We start from the raw sequence: 17,363 nt of genomic DNA, 5'->3' as shown, positions 1-17,363 counted from the left end.
GATCCTTCAGTCTTCTTCCTGGAGGAGGGGGTCCTGGATAAGCCTGACTAGATCCTTCCATTCAGTCCACAGGCTTTAATTTTTATTTTCCATTTGTTGCCTCGTGTTTTGTTGTGCCTGGAGTCCTCAAGTTCAGGGACACTGTGGCTTAGTTTCTCCAGAGAAAAAATGATTTTCTGAGAGCATTTGAGAGGGGATTGGCAGGGACCCACACCCACTGGATAGGGATGGGGACCAAGGGGATCTAGCTATTCCTTTCAGAATTCAACCAAGTTCTGGCTTTTCATCCCTGTTGGGAAAGGCAGTCATGCACAGCTTCTCGCCTTCTACAGGGTCACATAAGAATGCGCCTTGGGACCTGGCCCACTTCCCAAACCAAGAGAGAGAGTGCCCCCAGCCTGTGCTGGCCTTACCAGCTTGTGTGGGAATACCCTTCCCTCCTTCAGACTCAATGTGTTCTCCTTTGTTCTGCTTAAGCGCATGCGTCAGTGGCCCTCAGGCACACCCCCAGCTGTCTATTTCAGACCCCATGGGGCAGGTCCTGGCCCTTCCACTGAGGCGCGGCATGGGGTACGTGGGGTCACATCTCCTACTCCTCTGGCCACGGGGGCCCCACGCATTGCTAGGGGCTGGCCCCTGTGCACTTCCTTTCCTCTCCGGCCGGAAGGAAGTGCTGTCCCACTTGAGCCTGGGGTGCTGTTGTCTGTGCTCAGTGATCTCATCTCCTGTCCTGATCTCTTCCCTGGATGCCAATTATCTGCCTTTTAACCTTGGCCGCGCATAGCCTGGCCAGCCAGTGAGTGATGGAACAGTCCCCCTGCTTCACACCTTTTTCTGTGGCAGTCACTGCCTTCGATTTCTGAGCTTTTCTGGGATTTTGTAGGGCACTGGCTAGTTCAGCATTCACTTCTGTGGGCACTCACCACTGTAGGTCTCACTGCTGTTGGGCTCCCCATTCTTAGCTCTGCCATCTACCAGCGCTAGCTACCACTTTCACGTACTTGCATTCAAGGATAAAGATACATTTGGGTTTTTTCCCTCCCAAGATTCAACTTGTCGTTACTATTGTGTCTACCAAGCACCAAACACAGTATCTGGCACACAGTGGACACTCATACATCTATTCTGGGAGTCAGAAGGATTTCTTAGATTCTGCAGCAATTTGGGGTCAGTCCTCTTTTGAGAACTCCTTTAATGTTCATGGCTGTGTAGGGGTTAAAAGCACAGCAGGGATGGCCATCAGGAGGCTCCTAGAAGAATTCAGGGAGACCATGGTGGTTACTTCTGTTTTTTTGTTTTTGTTTTTTTTTTTAAAGATTTTATTTATTTGACAGAGAGAGACACAGTGAGAGAGGGATCACAAGCAGGGGGAGTGGGAGAGGGAGAAGCAGGCTTCCTGCTGAGGAGGGAGCCCGATGCGGGGCTCGATCCCAGGACCCTGGGATCATGACCTGAGCCGAAGGCAGACGCTTAACGACTGAGCCACCCAGGCACCCCATGGTGGTTACTTCTAATCTGTTGGGCTAGCGAGAATTCATTACCCTGAGTGCCATACACTTCCATCTTGGAAATTCTGTTATTCTTCTAGATCTCTAGCTCCATTCTTCTCCAAGCTTGTATTTCTAGAAATAAATTATAGCCTCCACACCGTCATCAGATGGTGGCTCTTTTTTGTGGCCCACTTAATTGTGTGTGACTTTTCATTGTGTTATTTTGCAAGGGTGATCAAAATTCAAGCCATCTGGGAGAAAAGATATTTGCCATGAATTACAGGGAAGAAGCCCATCAGTATAGAACAGAGAGTTATAATTTATCAGGGAGCTCTTCTCTGACCCATCCCCACCCCTGTTGGGTTCTTTTTATTATATATGCTCAAACCCTGCATGTGCTTCATTTGCAGCACTTACTGCGATTTGTCACATACTGCTTTTCAAATTCTCTTTTGATGACTCTTTAATTAGACTTTCAGCTCCAGGACATCAGGGACCATGGCTGTGGCCTCCGCTACCTGCCCAGCACTGGGCACAGTGCTCAGAACATGACGGTGTGCTCAGGGACCGTACACACAAGTGACGAATGTCAGAGCCCAGGCTGCTCGGGGGTATGCGGCGACGGCGTTTATGAACAGAGGGGACAGCTCCCGCACTCAGTCAGCTCCCCTCACACCGCTGCCCGAGCGCATGCGCTCTGCTAGCCAGTCTGCAACTTCATGGGGACCGGCTTCTAATCTCGGCTCAGAAGGTGAAAAAACAGACACGGGACACAAACTTAGTTTATAAATCAGTTTATTTACAGATTTTATTTTTTCTTAAAGTACATTTCAGTTAACAAATCTATTTACACAGGTATACACGGGAATCATCCCAGTTATTTTACAGATCATACTTACAAACCACACCCCAAGTCTTCTGTGCAAAGCTGCACTGGATGTGACTATTGGCTGAAAATGGCCTGATGAGCAGGCTATTTACACATACACAGTAAACGGGTTTGTTTTTCATGTCTGCACAGTACAGTACACACACGGAGGCCAGGCCTCCCAGAGAACGCTTTGCAATGTGTTTACCAAGAAGGCTTTGCAAAGTCCGGAAGGAAAAGCTATTAAACATAGGTTAATTAAAATGACAGTACCTCCTTTACATCAGTTTACATTGTTTTCTTCACATTTTTATAATACAAAGATATTTTATTGAATTGCTGCACAGCCAGTTCAAGATGATTTGTAAACATGTAAATTCCTACAATTTGCATTAAACATCATTGTAGTTTCTATCATTTGCTCTTTGAATTAATGTTTTCTTCACTAGTATTCTTAAGGTAGTAAAAGAAGATGTAAGTTTGAACTTCTTGCAGAAAAGTTAAGAGTCTCCAATGCTGTGTGAGGACACACTTGATTCAAGTATTGCAAAAAGCTAAGGCCACTTTTTTCAAGACAAGAAAGTGAACAAAATTGTTTTTATCAATAGGCCACAACACTCTTATGAGCAATGAAATCTCTTTTGAAAGATAATTTCTCAGAGACCTGTAGTCACAGAAGGAATTTTCTTTTCTTTTGGGTAAAAGAAAAACCAATTACCTTCCTTATTAACTACTTTTGAGCTCTTCCCACTTTTCCCTAGAATAAAAATTTCTGTTTAGACCTGAAGAGGGAATCTATACCCTGTACTTGGTTAACCCAGAGTTCAGCACCCTGGATAGCACAAATTATTTTGGACTCAGAACTAAATCTGAAGCCTCTATGTTGGTTTACTACTAAATTCTGATAGTGCTATTCTAAAAGATATTACTGCTGATGCAAAGATCTTTTTCTTAGAGGAATTATGAAGAAAGAGTGAAAGAGGATGGGAGCGTGGGGAGAAGGAACAAAGATTAGAAAGAGGGAATATTTAGATTCTTGGTTAAGAGGCAGAACTTGATTAAAAAGATCCCAATATGGAACGAGTGGCTGGGTATCCATAGTCACTGGTCCTAATGCTAACAATAAATACCTTTTCAATTATATCCAATAGTTAAAATTCTAAGAAATCTGCTAATTCTAGATTCCTCTGTTTTCTGCTACCAAACTATGGACAACCATTTCTAACAAGGAGTAAGACGGACCGATGGCTGCCTCTCATCTGGAGCCCGGGATTGTGAAGACAGGGGAGACAGCGGGAGCGCGCGAGGGGGGCCAACATGCGGTCCCGGCCGTATCCTCACCACGGAACCCCAAGTCCTGATAGCTGACTCCACATAATCTTTTTTTTTTCCTTTTCTGGAATCATAATGTCATAAAGAGTAAAGATTACCTTTCTTATTAAAAATTGACTTAGGTCCAAATAATGAGAATGTAGAAAAACAACCTATATTCCTATTATATTATTTTTATATTCACTTATAAAAAATTTATAGCAGCTGTAAAGTTTCAGTATCAATGTAATCCTACAAACAGCCAAAGGGTGTAGATAAGATGTTTTTCTGTCTTTCAAATAACACAAACTAAAAAGAAAGGCCTTTGCTTTTCCTTGGCCAATGTGAAAACAATATCTCCACACTACTGGTTAATAACCCCAAGAAACCCTAGGTTCCCTTAGTCCATCTGCTCATTATGGCTACAAGACTAGAGCTCAACAGCAAGAGCCCAGAAGAAATGCTGGCGATACATCAATCTGCGCATTTCCCGAGACCCAATCACCACATTTCAGTGCTTTCCTTATTTGTCAAGAGCTATCATACCAGTCATTGTGCAAAATGCAAATATTCCAATGATTATTTCGCTAAGTTTCTCATAATGACAAGATGAAACCAAGGAGGAATGGAAGTGTGCATAGTGAAACATCTGAGACGCAAAGGCAGGTTGGGAGGAAAGATGCAGAAATGAACGAACGTGCACACTTAAAGATTATACCATCTTTGGGGTTTTTCTAACGTATTTTGAAGCTATAACATTCCAGGATATTTGTAAATATGAATCCAGTGGATGTCTTAAATCATGCTTCTAATCAGGACCTTCAGTATTAAGGCATTTACATTCACGCCTAAGATTGTCCACATTCTTCTAGATTACTTGAAGAAGAACAGGACTGATAAAGAGAAACCAGTCAAGAAGGCAGGGTACTGAGGTCCCAGAGAGCATCATGTATGCTCTAATGTAGCAGCTGGAGTCTATATATTTTTTTTTCAGGTACAGGTAATAGTTGTGAGAAGCAATGCTGCAAGAGAGGCAGAACTGAATTATACAGTGTCTTGAAATCATCTTATTCCATTCCTGCTACTGCAGGTGATCTTGGAAAAGCTCATCTTCTTTTCACTGAATTAAACTGCCTTCTTCGATACATGTATGGGTTTGTTAAAACTGGAGATTTCCTGTGCAAAGACTATGAACCACAGAAGTTTCAAGACAGAAGTTTAACTTTTACAAGAAGAATATTTCACTTCTGAATAGGGACACACATTTTCAACTTAATAATTTATCTCAGAATAAATTAAAAAACGTTCCATAGCGCAAAACAAGCACACGAACAATAGACAATATCTTTTTGTCTTTGGTGCACACACTCATTTCCTAAATCATTCAAGTAACAGCGTCTCTGACTTCTTGGGGAGAGATGGGAGTTGAGAGTTTGAAGGCCAAAATGAATTATTTCCACTTTTGCCATGCCTGGATGCCTGAGATGGTCCTGAGGATCTGTGATTCTAGGAGCAGCTGGTAGAGGTTCAGAAGGAGTAAGAAAAGTGCAGGGAGAGAAGAAGGGGTAGAAGAACCAGCCCTGCATCAGTCCTTTGAGCCCAGTCTTCAGTGGGGGCATTCTTTGTTTTCATGCCCACACAGAGAAAACTAAAAATAATGCAAAGGTTTAAAATTCTTTAGATGGTGCTCAGAAAGCAAGGCTACCATTGACTTCTGTTAACTCGACAGTCCACTTGGTGCTGCTCAACTGCAATAATGGAAGAAAATGGTCTTCAAAAAGAAATGAAATGAATTCCAGAATGTGAAATAGGCACACGTTATTAGACTTGCCTATTTAGAAGTGGTTAGGGGTTTAATACTGTTTAGAGACTATAATGTCCATTTATGACTTTCATGGTGTAGACCAGGATTACTTTTCAAAAATGGTAGGACGCAGAATTCTATATGCCTCTCCTGCCTGACTTCAGACTCAACGAAGTGATAGCCTCGTCTAAGCTAAGAGGTAAGTCTGGTGTTTTCAGCCCGTATCTGAGACTCAGTAGGGGTGTTAACAAGAGGTGTAGGATTATACCGTGTGTCAACATCAGGAGTGCAACCCTGCCCACCAAAAGTCACCAGCTAATCCAGTGGGCAGTCTCTAAAGGCAAGGGCTGCCGTACCAGATATACCGCATTGTCCCATGAACTCCAAACCAGTAGTCTTTAAGGAAAGGTAGCAAGTCCAGAAGCGCTCTTGCTATGATGGAGATGGGGTGTGTATCAGGAGGCAGAAAGGCCCAGGACTCATGTTAGCACTCAGTGTTCGGTTTATTTGCAAGATGTCACACAAGTAGCATTCTCCCCTGTTTCTCACTGATCTGATTCAGAACATCAATAGTATCTCTGATCAAGGTCTCAAAGATCCCATCAGCTAGCTGCATCTTCACACACAATTCATCCTCATCATAGTTCACCCACTGTGCCTCCTCTTCATGGAGCTCCTGGACCTAGAATTTGGAGAACAGAAAGGTGAGAAAATTAGTGTCACACAAAAGCTAGAAAATTAATTGTATTGATATTATATTATATATTATTATATAGACATATTAATTATATTCTCAACCATTTCCCATGAGAATACAGCCCAAGGAAATTAGAGAAAAAGGTAGTTTATATGATATCAATACCCCTTTTGAAGTTGCAAGAAGTTTGAAAAGACTCAACTGCCAAATAAAAGTGTCTTCAAAACTGTCAAAATGGCTTCAAATCTGTCAAAATGGAATTTGATAATATTCCAGGATTTTATACATATTAAGGTTTACAAGTATATTGTTGTCTATGACAATATAAGGGAATGTGTATAAGGATTTAAGGGGGAGAGAAGCATGTAAATTATTAGATATATGGATTTACAATTATAAAATGCATATATCCAAAGAAAATACTGAATGTGATTCTAGAGTATTATAAATAAATGAATAAAGTTTAATATTCATTAGGGTATCTTTATTTTTTTTTTTTTAAAGATTTTATTTACTTAGTTGTCAGAGAGAGAGAGAGAGAGAGCACAAACAGGGGCAGAGGTAGAGGGAGAAGTAGGCTCCCCACTGAGCAGGGAGCCCGATGCAGGGGCTCAATCCCGGGACCCTGAGATCACGACCTGAGTGAAGGCAGACGCTTAACCGACTGAGCCACCCAGGCATTCCTAGGGTATTTTTTAAATGTATTACTGCTTATTTTATTTATTTATTTAAGATTTTATTTATTTACTTGACAGAGAGAGAGACAGCACAAGCAGGGGGCGCAGCAAGCAGAGGGAGAGGGAGAAGCAGACTCCCCTGCTAAGCAGGGAGCCCGATTCGGGGCTCAATCCCAGGACCCTGGGATCATGACCTGAACTGAAGGCAGATGCTTAACTGACTGAGCCAAACAGGCGCCCTTACTTAAGTTTATTTTAAAAATCAGTTATGCGAGGTCCCTGGGTGGCTCAGTTGGTTGACTGACTCTTGATTCTGGCTTGGGTCATGATCTCGAAGTTGTGGGACTGAGCCACATGTCAGGCTCTTGTGCTTAGCGGGGGGTCTGCCTGGGATTCTCTCAACTTCTCCCTCTGTCCCCTGCTCTTTCTTTCTCTCCAAAATAAATAAATAAATCTTCAAAAAAAAATCAGTTATGCAATACTTGCTTTTTTTTTTTTTTTTAAGTTGAAGCATAGCTGACACACAAGGTTATATTACTTTCAGGTGTACAACACAGTGATTCAACAACTCCATATGGTATGCTGTGCTCGATGTGATCAGTGTAGTTACCATCTGTCACCATACACTGTTATTTTTTTTTTAAAGATTTTATTTATTTATTTGACAGAGAGAGACACAGCGAGAGAGGGAACACAAGCAGGGGGAGTGGGAGAGGGAGAAGCAGGCTCCCCGCCGAGCAGGGAGCCTGATGTGGGACTCGATCCCAGGATCCTGGGATCATGACCTGAGCCGAAGGCAGACGCTTAATGACTGAGCCACCCAGGCATCCCACCATACACCGTTATTATAATATTAATTACATTTTAGGGTTTGGGGAGTCCTAAAGAAAACCAAAACTAATCAAATTAGAACTGTCCAACTATTTACAATTCTAAAATGCATATATCCAAAGAAAATACTGAATGTGACTCTAGAGTATTATAAATAAATGAATAAAGTTTAATATTCATTAGAGTATTTTTTAAAATGTATTATTGCTTAAGTTTATTATGATTTTATTTATTTGTCCAAGATTTTTTGCTTGTTTATAGTTTTTAAAGACTAACTCATAAAAGAAACATATGGGACATACAGTACACCATGAGACTGTGCGCGGCATGGAGGCCAGGTGGTGAAAGTGGATTGTAAACCCCGATCTAGTGAAAATTCAGTGAAATCAACTGCAGTGATGGGGGTGTCTAACCAGAAGTCTAACTTGGCAAAAAGGCCATGGGACCACAGACGCCTGGCTTGTACTGATCATAGTTTCATCTCGAAAAAGGTCGAGGAAGCAAGGACAGGAACTTGTACTCTGCTTCCTGTTATAGGCAAATGAGAAGGCTCTCGGGAGAGCAAGCCTGTCGCCCTGGAGTTTGAGAGCACAAGAAGGAAGGACAGCCCAACAGGTGCCCCTGGCCAGGGCTGACAAATATATGACACGGTGGCTGCCACATTCCTTCTCTTGGAGGAAGGTGTTTGAAGGATTTGCACAATATCCATTTCCTTTGTTCCCTAATTTATGATCCATGAACAGATATGCCACCAAAAAGGGCTCCATGGCCAAGTAAGTTTTAGAAAACGCCTTCTGCGAGGTTCACATTGCATATTAGCTTATTAAAAAGAAGTCTGCCAGTAAAGAAACTTGTTTAATTCAGTTTCTTATATTTGATCAAAGAATCATTCTGTATGGCTGTGTAAGAAATATTATTAACCTATTCCTAGAGGAATTGGTGTTCCTCTCATGAAGGATGCTGTAAGCAACAGCCTAATGCAACACTTCTCAAACTGTTGTTGAGGGAGAACCATGTTCTGGGAAAGCTAAAAAAGGTGTGTCCCTACAAAAGCTTTCTTATCTCCCATAGATTTTGTCCAAACAAACTTGCACAGCTTTCCTTTTTATGTTTTCTCAACCTTTAATATTAAATCTTTTCTTTGAGCAATTTCCTCCTCAGTGACAAAATTTAGGAAGCACGGTCCTGATGAAGTCGTTTGTGGCCTAGAATATATGCTCGGGACATGACCCGCTATTTCAGCACAAAGACGATGGGCCCCCACAGCGCCCTTGTCAGATTTAGCAAAAGCTTTGCTCCTCCTTAGAGCAAGAACCATTTCACTCTCAGCTGGTGAGGACCAACATCATGCTTTCCATTTTGCTTTGGCCATCCAAAAGCACAAAGCCCAACTCAGAACTTCAACTATGGCAACCGAGGGGTCTCACAGACTGCAGATCTGCCTCCATTTTTTTCCTTCTGGCTTTTGGAGTCTATTCTATTTTATTACACATTTCCCTTGCTCCTACACATGTATTATGCATGTATGTTAAGTTAATATATATTACATAAATTAAATTATATTAAAAAGTCAGTCTAATAATAACTTTATTTTCTTTTATTTTGACAGGGTATGAGGCTGGTTTTAGGAAAGAGAAATGTGGGAAATAAAACGTGGCCAGATTTCAGCAAGCACATGGCACGGTCTTCCACCATATCCTTGCGAACAAGATGGGGAAATAGAAACAGGTCAGTTAAATGGATTTGTGCTTTTTTGATTAAAGGACAACATAACCACCAACCTGCAAGGAAGTTTCCGCCTTTAAGACTCAGGAGCTTTTTCCTCTGTGCTCCCAATCTACTTCCTCATATTTCATTATTTGGCAAAACTGTATTCTATGTATCTGTTCTCCTACTAGGCTGTGAGTGCCTCAAGATTTTTCCTTTTATTTTAAATTTCCCAGCGACAAGGACAGTGCAAATAGAATGTGTTAAATAAATATCTGGCATGTGGATTTTTTAGTGAGTGCTAAAAGGCTGTCTTTGGCTGTGTCCAGTTCATCATTTTTGGCAATGACCTGAATGAATTTCAGAGGTAACATGAGGTTGAGAAATAGAAATACGTTGGAAGAACACACTCAAAAATGTATTGGTAGCTTGGAACAAAGGGCCGAATTTAACAAAATGATGGAATAAAAGAATAAGGTCCTCTATTTGGGCCCCCAAAATAACTACAAAGGCACAGGTTGAGCCCCCAAAATAATTACAAAACCCCTTTGGTTTTAGGGTTTTCCTAAGTTTTTCTGAGTCTCATAAGAATGATGTAGTTAAAAATAAAACAAATGTGATTATAAGCTGCATTAACAGAAAAAGAGAAGAGGTTATATGACTTACTAATAAATCAATACATAAAATATTATATGGTTAATTCTGTGCATGGTATCTAAAGAGGGACACTGAAAAAGGTAAAGCTGAAGATGTTGAAGGAACTTAAAAACACTATCAGACAAGAGCAGAGAATACCAACATTTAACTGGGATGGAAAGACAGGTATAACATGAGAGCTGCCCCAAAGGCATGCAGGAAGAATTAAAATTGTTATTATAAAACCCCAAAGCTGCAGAAGTAAATTCTAATTAATTACATGAAAACCCTTTTAAGCTTACTATGAGAAAGAACTTATCCACGGTAAGTAGAAACTCAGGAGCTGTCTATCTAGTACCTTATCAGACCTTAAGCTGTAAAGGAGATGGAATCGTTAGCTAGGTGCTTTCAGTACAGGATTTGTCGTTTTAAGTGCAATTCTACCTACAGGAGAGAGATTTTCCAAGGCTACTGTGTATAAAGGATACATATAAACTGGTCTAACATCTTGTCATTCATTCCATATCATATACACTTTGAGAATGCATTGCTAAAAATAGCTCATCATATTCTTAGCTAACCTAAGATACAAATTCATCAATGTCCTTGTGAAGTGGTAAAGGGACAGTGAATGGGAGCTGGAGCGGAAAAAAAGATTTCTTTTTTTTGGCTAATGGAGGCCTGTCTAAAAAACATTCTTTGTATTTTACTCAACTCAAATAATGCCACAGACACATGTAGAGTTTGACTGATGAGGGACCTTCCTAGTCTGAGCAATGACAGCTAAATTACACATTTCCTTTCTTTTTTTAACTAGGCTCCACACCCACTGTGGAGCCCAGTGAGGGGCTTGAACTCACGACCCTGAGATCAAGACCTGAGCTGAGATCAAGAGTCGGATGTTTAACCAACTGAGCCACCCAGGCGCCCCTAAATTATATGTGTTCATATGGAGAAAGCAACTGTTTATTATGAAATGTTCAATACAGTAGTCTGTCATGTTACAAGCGCTCAGGTTCAGCTGGAGGGCACCCATCCGCGCCACTGCAGGAACGTTGCTCACACAGCCCCTCCTCGCTCCTCTGCATCATCGCATTCTCTCTAGTGAATTCTTCCTATCAGCGTATTTCTTTCAAGCTACAAGGACCCTACCTTGTCACCATGTCCCCCTCCATCTTTCGCTTTACAAAGAAAAAAAAAAACACAACTCCTTTGAAATGTCCACTTCTGCTCTCGCTACTCTCTTGTTCTCTCTTGAAACCTACTGAAATCCAGCGTTGACCTCACACATGCCAGCCAGATTACTTACATTAATGTTAAGGACAGTCTAGACCTCCACATTGCTAAATCCCACGGTAAATCCTCAGTTATTTTACCTGACCAATTAGCTGTAGCCCATGCAGTTCATTCCTCCCTCCTCCTGGAAACGCTTTCACCTGGCTTCCAGGACCCCACACTCTCCTGGCTTTCTGCTACTTCATTGGCTGCTCCTTTCTAGTCTCCTTTGTTGGTTCCTCCTCATCTTCTGAATGCTTGAAACACTGGAGTGTGTCAGGAATCAGTTGTTGGCCCTCCTCTCTCTTGGCCTCATGGCTTTGACTGCCATCTCTATGTCCTCCACTCCCAAATTCCTATCTCCGGCCTAGGTCTCTTGCCTGAGCTCCAGACTCATACATCCAATGGCCTATTCAGTATCTCCATTTGGATGTTTATCAGACACCTCAAATTTAATATGATCAAAACAGAACTCCTGATATTCCTTGCCAACCCACTCTTCTCGGTCTTTCTCAAATCAGCAAATGGCAATTCTATCCTTCCAGTGGCTCCCACCAACCCAACGGAGTTATTCTTACTACCGTTCTTTCTCTTATATGCCACATTCAATTTATCAGCAGTTCTGTCGTTCTATTTTGAAAATATGTCAAGAATCTGAACACTTCTCATCACCTAAATATCACCAAACTGGTTCTGGCCACTATTATCACTTGCCTGGATTATTACAACATCCCACTGGTCTCCTTGCTCCCACCTTTGCTACCATTCCTTCAGTCCATTCTCAACACAACAGCCACAGGGATCCTGTTAAAGTGTACATCACATCACATCACTCTTCTGCTCAATCGTTAAATGTCTGCCAATCTTATTCAGAGTAAGACCTACAGTCTTTACAAAAGCCTATTAGACCCTACATGATCTGGCGCGTGCGCACACACCCACACACACACACCCACACACACACACCCACACACCCCCAATACCTCTGGAACATCATCTCCCACTACTATTTCTGACCCCGCACTCTGCTCCATACCCAATGACTTTCCCCCAGTAATCAAGGGCCAATATATCTTCCCAGAATGTTCTTCCCCTGGATGAGTGTTTGGCTCACGTTTGCCCTCAGTCCTTTAAACAAATGTCATCTCAGCAAGACCTTCCCCAGCCATCCTATCTAAAACTGCAACCCCAATATTCCCTATTGGCTCTATATATTTAACTTATTTTTCTTGTGTGTCTGTCTCCCTCACTAGAATGAAAGCTCCTTGCATTTTGTCTGGTTTGTTCACTAACGTATTCCCAGGGCCTAATAAGAAATAACCGATTGACTGGGTTAATTTGAGCTGGCCACAGGTGCTCCTAGGAGCTCAGTGGATCCTTTTCAATAATGCTTTAACAGGCAAATATGTGAATAGTTTTCTCTAGTTCCTTCTTTAACTATTGTGAAGCATGGTATTTATGCATACACACATCAGAGTCCCTTTTCCAATTAAACTGTTTTCACATGATTTAATTCTGTACTAATAATCATCTTTTCTTTTATCACACTGGACTGCATGGTGACGAACCAGTGTGATGAAAGAAAATAATGGAATTGGTCAGAAAATTGTACTGAAAACCTTGACAATATGGCTGACATATTATATTATCTAATATAGAAAGATAGAGCCACAACATTCTGGGAATTAAATCTACTAGTATTGTTAGGATCTTTAGGCCACCTAGAGATGACAGTGTCTGCTTATTCTGAATCAAAGTGCTTTTATCAAGAATGCTAGATCAGGCATAGGTGGCAAATTCAAACACAGCTGAAGGGCATGTACATTTTTAATAAAAAGATGGAATTTTCACAACTCAAAAAACCCAAAAATCTTCATAGTTATATATCTCATAGCACCAAGTCAAGTTTCTGACCCAAGTTCTGACATAATTTAGACTCTGGCTATTTGCAGACAGGGAGGGTGGGGACCAAGTAAGAAAATGATTGTAAATCAATAAAAATGGTATTAATAATACCTAGTACTTTTGAGAGCTTCCTATACGCCACTTAGGACACAGAGTAGCTCATTTGATCATTACAACAATTCTATGAGGCTGCCACGCTACAAATGGGGAGACTGAGACACAAAGAAGCAACTTACCCCAAGTCACACTGTTGTTATTAAGTGGTAGAGACAAGTTTGGAACCTTACAAGAGGTCTGATTCCATAGATCTTGCTCTTAACTGCTAAGCCATATTGTCTCTTTTTATTTATTTTTTTAAAGATTTTATTTATTTGACAGAGAGAGACACAGCGAGAGAGGGAACACAAGCAGGGAGAGAGGGAGAAGCAGGCTTCCTGGGGAGCAGGGAGCCCGATGCAGGGCTCGATCCCAGGATCCTGGGACCGTGACCTGAGCCGAAGGCAGACGCCTAATGACTGAGCCACGCAGGCGCCCCTTTATTTTCTCATTTTAGTGGCACTAACGTCCATGGGAGCATTTGAGGTTCATCACATCAAATAATATTAAATGAGGCTCAGGAAGTTTCAGGACCTTTAAAAACTTAAGATCCTAAGCAAAATTACCAACAGTCAAAATTCTACAAAAACAATAAAACCCATCAATTTTATAAGAAAAGATGGCTTCATTTTATCTATAGTATTGCGCTGACCAAAATATTAACCGCTGTCTTCTCCTGCTCTTTTAAATTATAATATCCAAATATTACTTAGAAATAAAATTTGAAAAACATCTGGAGTACATTACAAGAGCACCACCAACAGCAGCAGCAGCAAACAGCAGAGTAAGATAATGCAAGAAAGCTCTCATATAAACACAGAAATATTGGATAAAATAAAACAATATTTGTAATGCATAAAGAAATCTTGAGAAAAGAGGAAAATCTTAAGTACCGGAACAAACAGGAACTTAAAAAAGCAGCAACTGTTGCATCTACTTAGGAATTAAGGGCCATGAAAGAGAGAATAGGGCCAAAACTGTGTCCAGAAAAGTGCCACAAGGAACTGGAGACTTGGGGAGAGGCAACATTCTAAGAGACAATAGCTGAGAATTTTCCAGAATTGAGTAAAGATTTAATAAGCACAGTGAGTCCAAAGCAGGAAAAATAAAAAGAAATCCACATCTAGACATATCCACAGAAACTGTAAAATGAACACACAAACAACACACACATAATCTTCAATAGAAACCAAGAAGAAAAGACAGATTCCCCTAAAGGACTGTCAGCAAATTTCTTAAGATCAACAACAGAGGTCAGATTACAATAAAAGAGTACCTTCAAATTGCTGAAGTAAAAGAACTATCATCCTAGAATTCAAAACTTAAGTAAACTGTAATTCAAGAGTAAGAGCTGAAATAAAAACATCTGCAGACAAAGACAGAGCTTACATTAAGTTAGTGAGATTAATGAAATACTCAAGTACATACTTTAGAAAGATGGAAACTGGATTAAATGAAAGAGGGGGATTCAGAAACAATGGTTTCTGTACTATTTTCTAATTTTGAAATATTTAATGATTAAACATGCAAAAGAGTGCTCACTTCAGCAGCACATACACTAAGCATGCAAAAGATTTAGAATAGCCAATAAACAAGTAAAAAATTAACCACATTAATAATAAAATTATAGAGCAAAATGAGCTCATTCTTTTGGTAAAGATTTAAAAATTGGTAACAGCTAGTATTGGCAAAGGCGGGAACCTCCATTCTTGTATCATGTTGGTGAGTATGTATAATTGGTACAACCTTTTTGGAGAACAATTTGACAACACATACGAAAGCCTTAACATTCTGCATATACTTTTAATCAGCAATTCTATTTCTAGGAGTTTATCCTAAGGAAATTATTGGAAATAAGTACAAAAATCTCATACTGCAAGATGTTTATTACAACACTGTTTAAAAGAGCAAAAAAAATATTGACTGGTTAAATAATGATACATCCATTCAATTGATTACTATATTTCCAGGAAAATAAAATGGTATAAAGTTATTAAAAGTGATATAAAAGAAGAACATTTACTGACAAGAAAAAAAGTTCATTTTATTAAGTAAAAAGAATCAGATCACAAAAAAGAGACGATGATCTCATTTGTTTAAAAAAATTCTTTTTATAAGAAGACTCTAAGACCATACATCACAATATTAGAAGTTATCTAGGTGATGAGATTATCATGATATTCTTTTGATTTATCAGTATTTTCTAAATTTTCTAAAATGAGCATGATTATAATAAACATGATTTTTCTTTTGTACTAAGGGAAGAATTTTTGGTTCACGTGTTATAAAATATTGTTGTTTTGAGGGGCACTGGGTGGCACAATTGGTTAAGCGGCTGGCTCTTGGTTTCGGCTCAGGTCATGATCTCAGGGTCATGAGATCGAGCCCTGCGACAGGCTCAGTGCTCAGCATGGAGTCTGCTTAAATTTCTCTCTCCCTCTGCCTCTGGCCCTCCTCCCACACTTGCACGTGCATGTGTGCACTCTCTCTAAAACAAATAAATAAACCTTTTAAAAGAATTGTTGTTTTGAATCTCAATCTCTCTAAAATGCAAAAATATTAGAATCTCCAAATGCTATGTTGGCTAAATCTAATTGTGGGAGAGAAGTTTATTTAGCATTTCTTAATAATTAACTCGAGGAGCTACCAGTACCATTTAGCTACATATTAAGAAGAGTGGGGGCGGGAAAAGGAAGAGCGAACTCTTGAAACAAGTTACATAGGCCCAGGTCTCTCTGTAGGAAGGTGAAAAGTATTTTATGACCAGTAAAGGGGATATTCACATAATATATATATATATGTTACTATTTCCCAACTCCTAAATCTCTTGAATTGTTATACACAGACGACACCCTCACCCAAACTATAATAATCTTATACAAGCAAAAGAAATTTTTGAGAATTTTCTGAGAACGGCGAGAGAGATGTTTCTGTATAAGTGACCCTATTTGGCACTGTTGGAAGCCTCTGCCATCCAAGGACAGTATCTTGTTTTTTGGTACGTCTAATGAAGAGCCACAAACCAATCTGCTTACTGTTCACTTGTGAGACACATTACTTGTCATTTCTGATTAATAATTCAAGTCTGAAGATGCCTCCATATCGCTGCCTCCCCTTCCAATGTATTTAATCCTTTCACTATTAAGATGACATTTTTATAACCATGTGAAGTAAAAGCCGTCTATAACTAGCTGGAGGCTGTATGTAGCACGCCTTCACTCTGTGTGTCATTTTGAACTGGGACATGATGCTAGTTTCCTCATTTACTTTGACATGTGCTCAAGAGAAATTTAGCTAAGAAGCTTTGCTTTAATAAACAACAGCCACCTTTGCCATATAGGCTATATCCTTCTAGCTGGTCTTTTTTCCTCCACACACTTGGTTCTTTTGAAGCATTCCCTCAGCAGATAACTATATATATATATATATATATATTTTTTTTTTTTTTTAAGATTTATTTATTTAGGGGCACCTGGGTGGCTCAGTCGTTAAGCGTCTGCCTTTGGCTTGGGTCATGATCCCAGAGTCCTGGGATCGAGCCCTGCATCGGGTTCCCTGCTCCGCGGGAAGCCTGCTTCTCCCTCTCCCACTCCCCCTGCTCGTGTTCCCTCTCTCGCTGTCTCTGTCAAATAAATAAATAAAATCTTTAAAAGAAGAGATTTATTTATTTATTCTTATTTGGGGGGGGAGGGGCAGAGGGAGAGAGAGAATATCAAGCAGACTCCCCCCTGAGCGGGGAGCCTGACACGGGGCTCGATCCCCCAACTCTGAGATCATGACCTGAGCTGAAATTAAGAGTCAGATGCTTAACCCAGGTGCCGCACTCGCCAAGCTTTTTTTTTTTTTTTTTAAAGATTTTATTTAGGGCGCCTGGGTGGCTCAGTTGGTTGGGCGACTGCCTTCGGCTCGGGTCATGATCCTGGAGTCCCGGGATCGAGTCCCGCACCGGGCTCCCTGCTCAGCGGGGAGTCTGCTTCTCCCTCTGACCCTCCCCCCTCTCATGCTCTCTCTCTCATTCTCTCTCTCAAATAAATAAATAAAAAAATCTTAAAAAAAAAAAAAAAAA

The 17,363-nt window shown here is 40.5% G+C and overlaps 1 protein-coding gene across 1 annotated transcript in view; it reads right to left on the bottom strand.

The window, feature by feature from the left end:
• Window positions 1-2,039: 2,039 nt before the first annotated feature.
• CEP350 (centrosomal protein 350) overlaps window positions 2,040-17,363 on the bottom strand; it is a 131,849-nt gene continuing 116,525 nt past the window's right edge. The window contains exon 37 of the mRNA XM_044915927.1: window positions 2,040-6,155. Within this exon, the coding sequence (XP_044771862.1) occupies window positions 5,991-6,155 (165 nt within the window). The 3' untranslated portion in view covers window positions 2,040-5,990. The remainder of the gene's footprint in view (window positions 6,156-17,363) is intronic.

Source organism: Neomonachus schauinslandi, chromosome 6, assembly GCF_002201575.2.
Source record: "Neomonachus schauinslandi chromosome 6, ASM220157v2, whole genome shotgun sequence".
NCBI lineage: Eukaryota > Metazoa > Chordata > Mammalia > Carnivora > Phocidae > Neomonachus > Neomonachus schauinslandi.
This window is presented reverse-complemented; position numbering and strand designations above follow the sequence as displayed.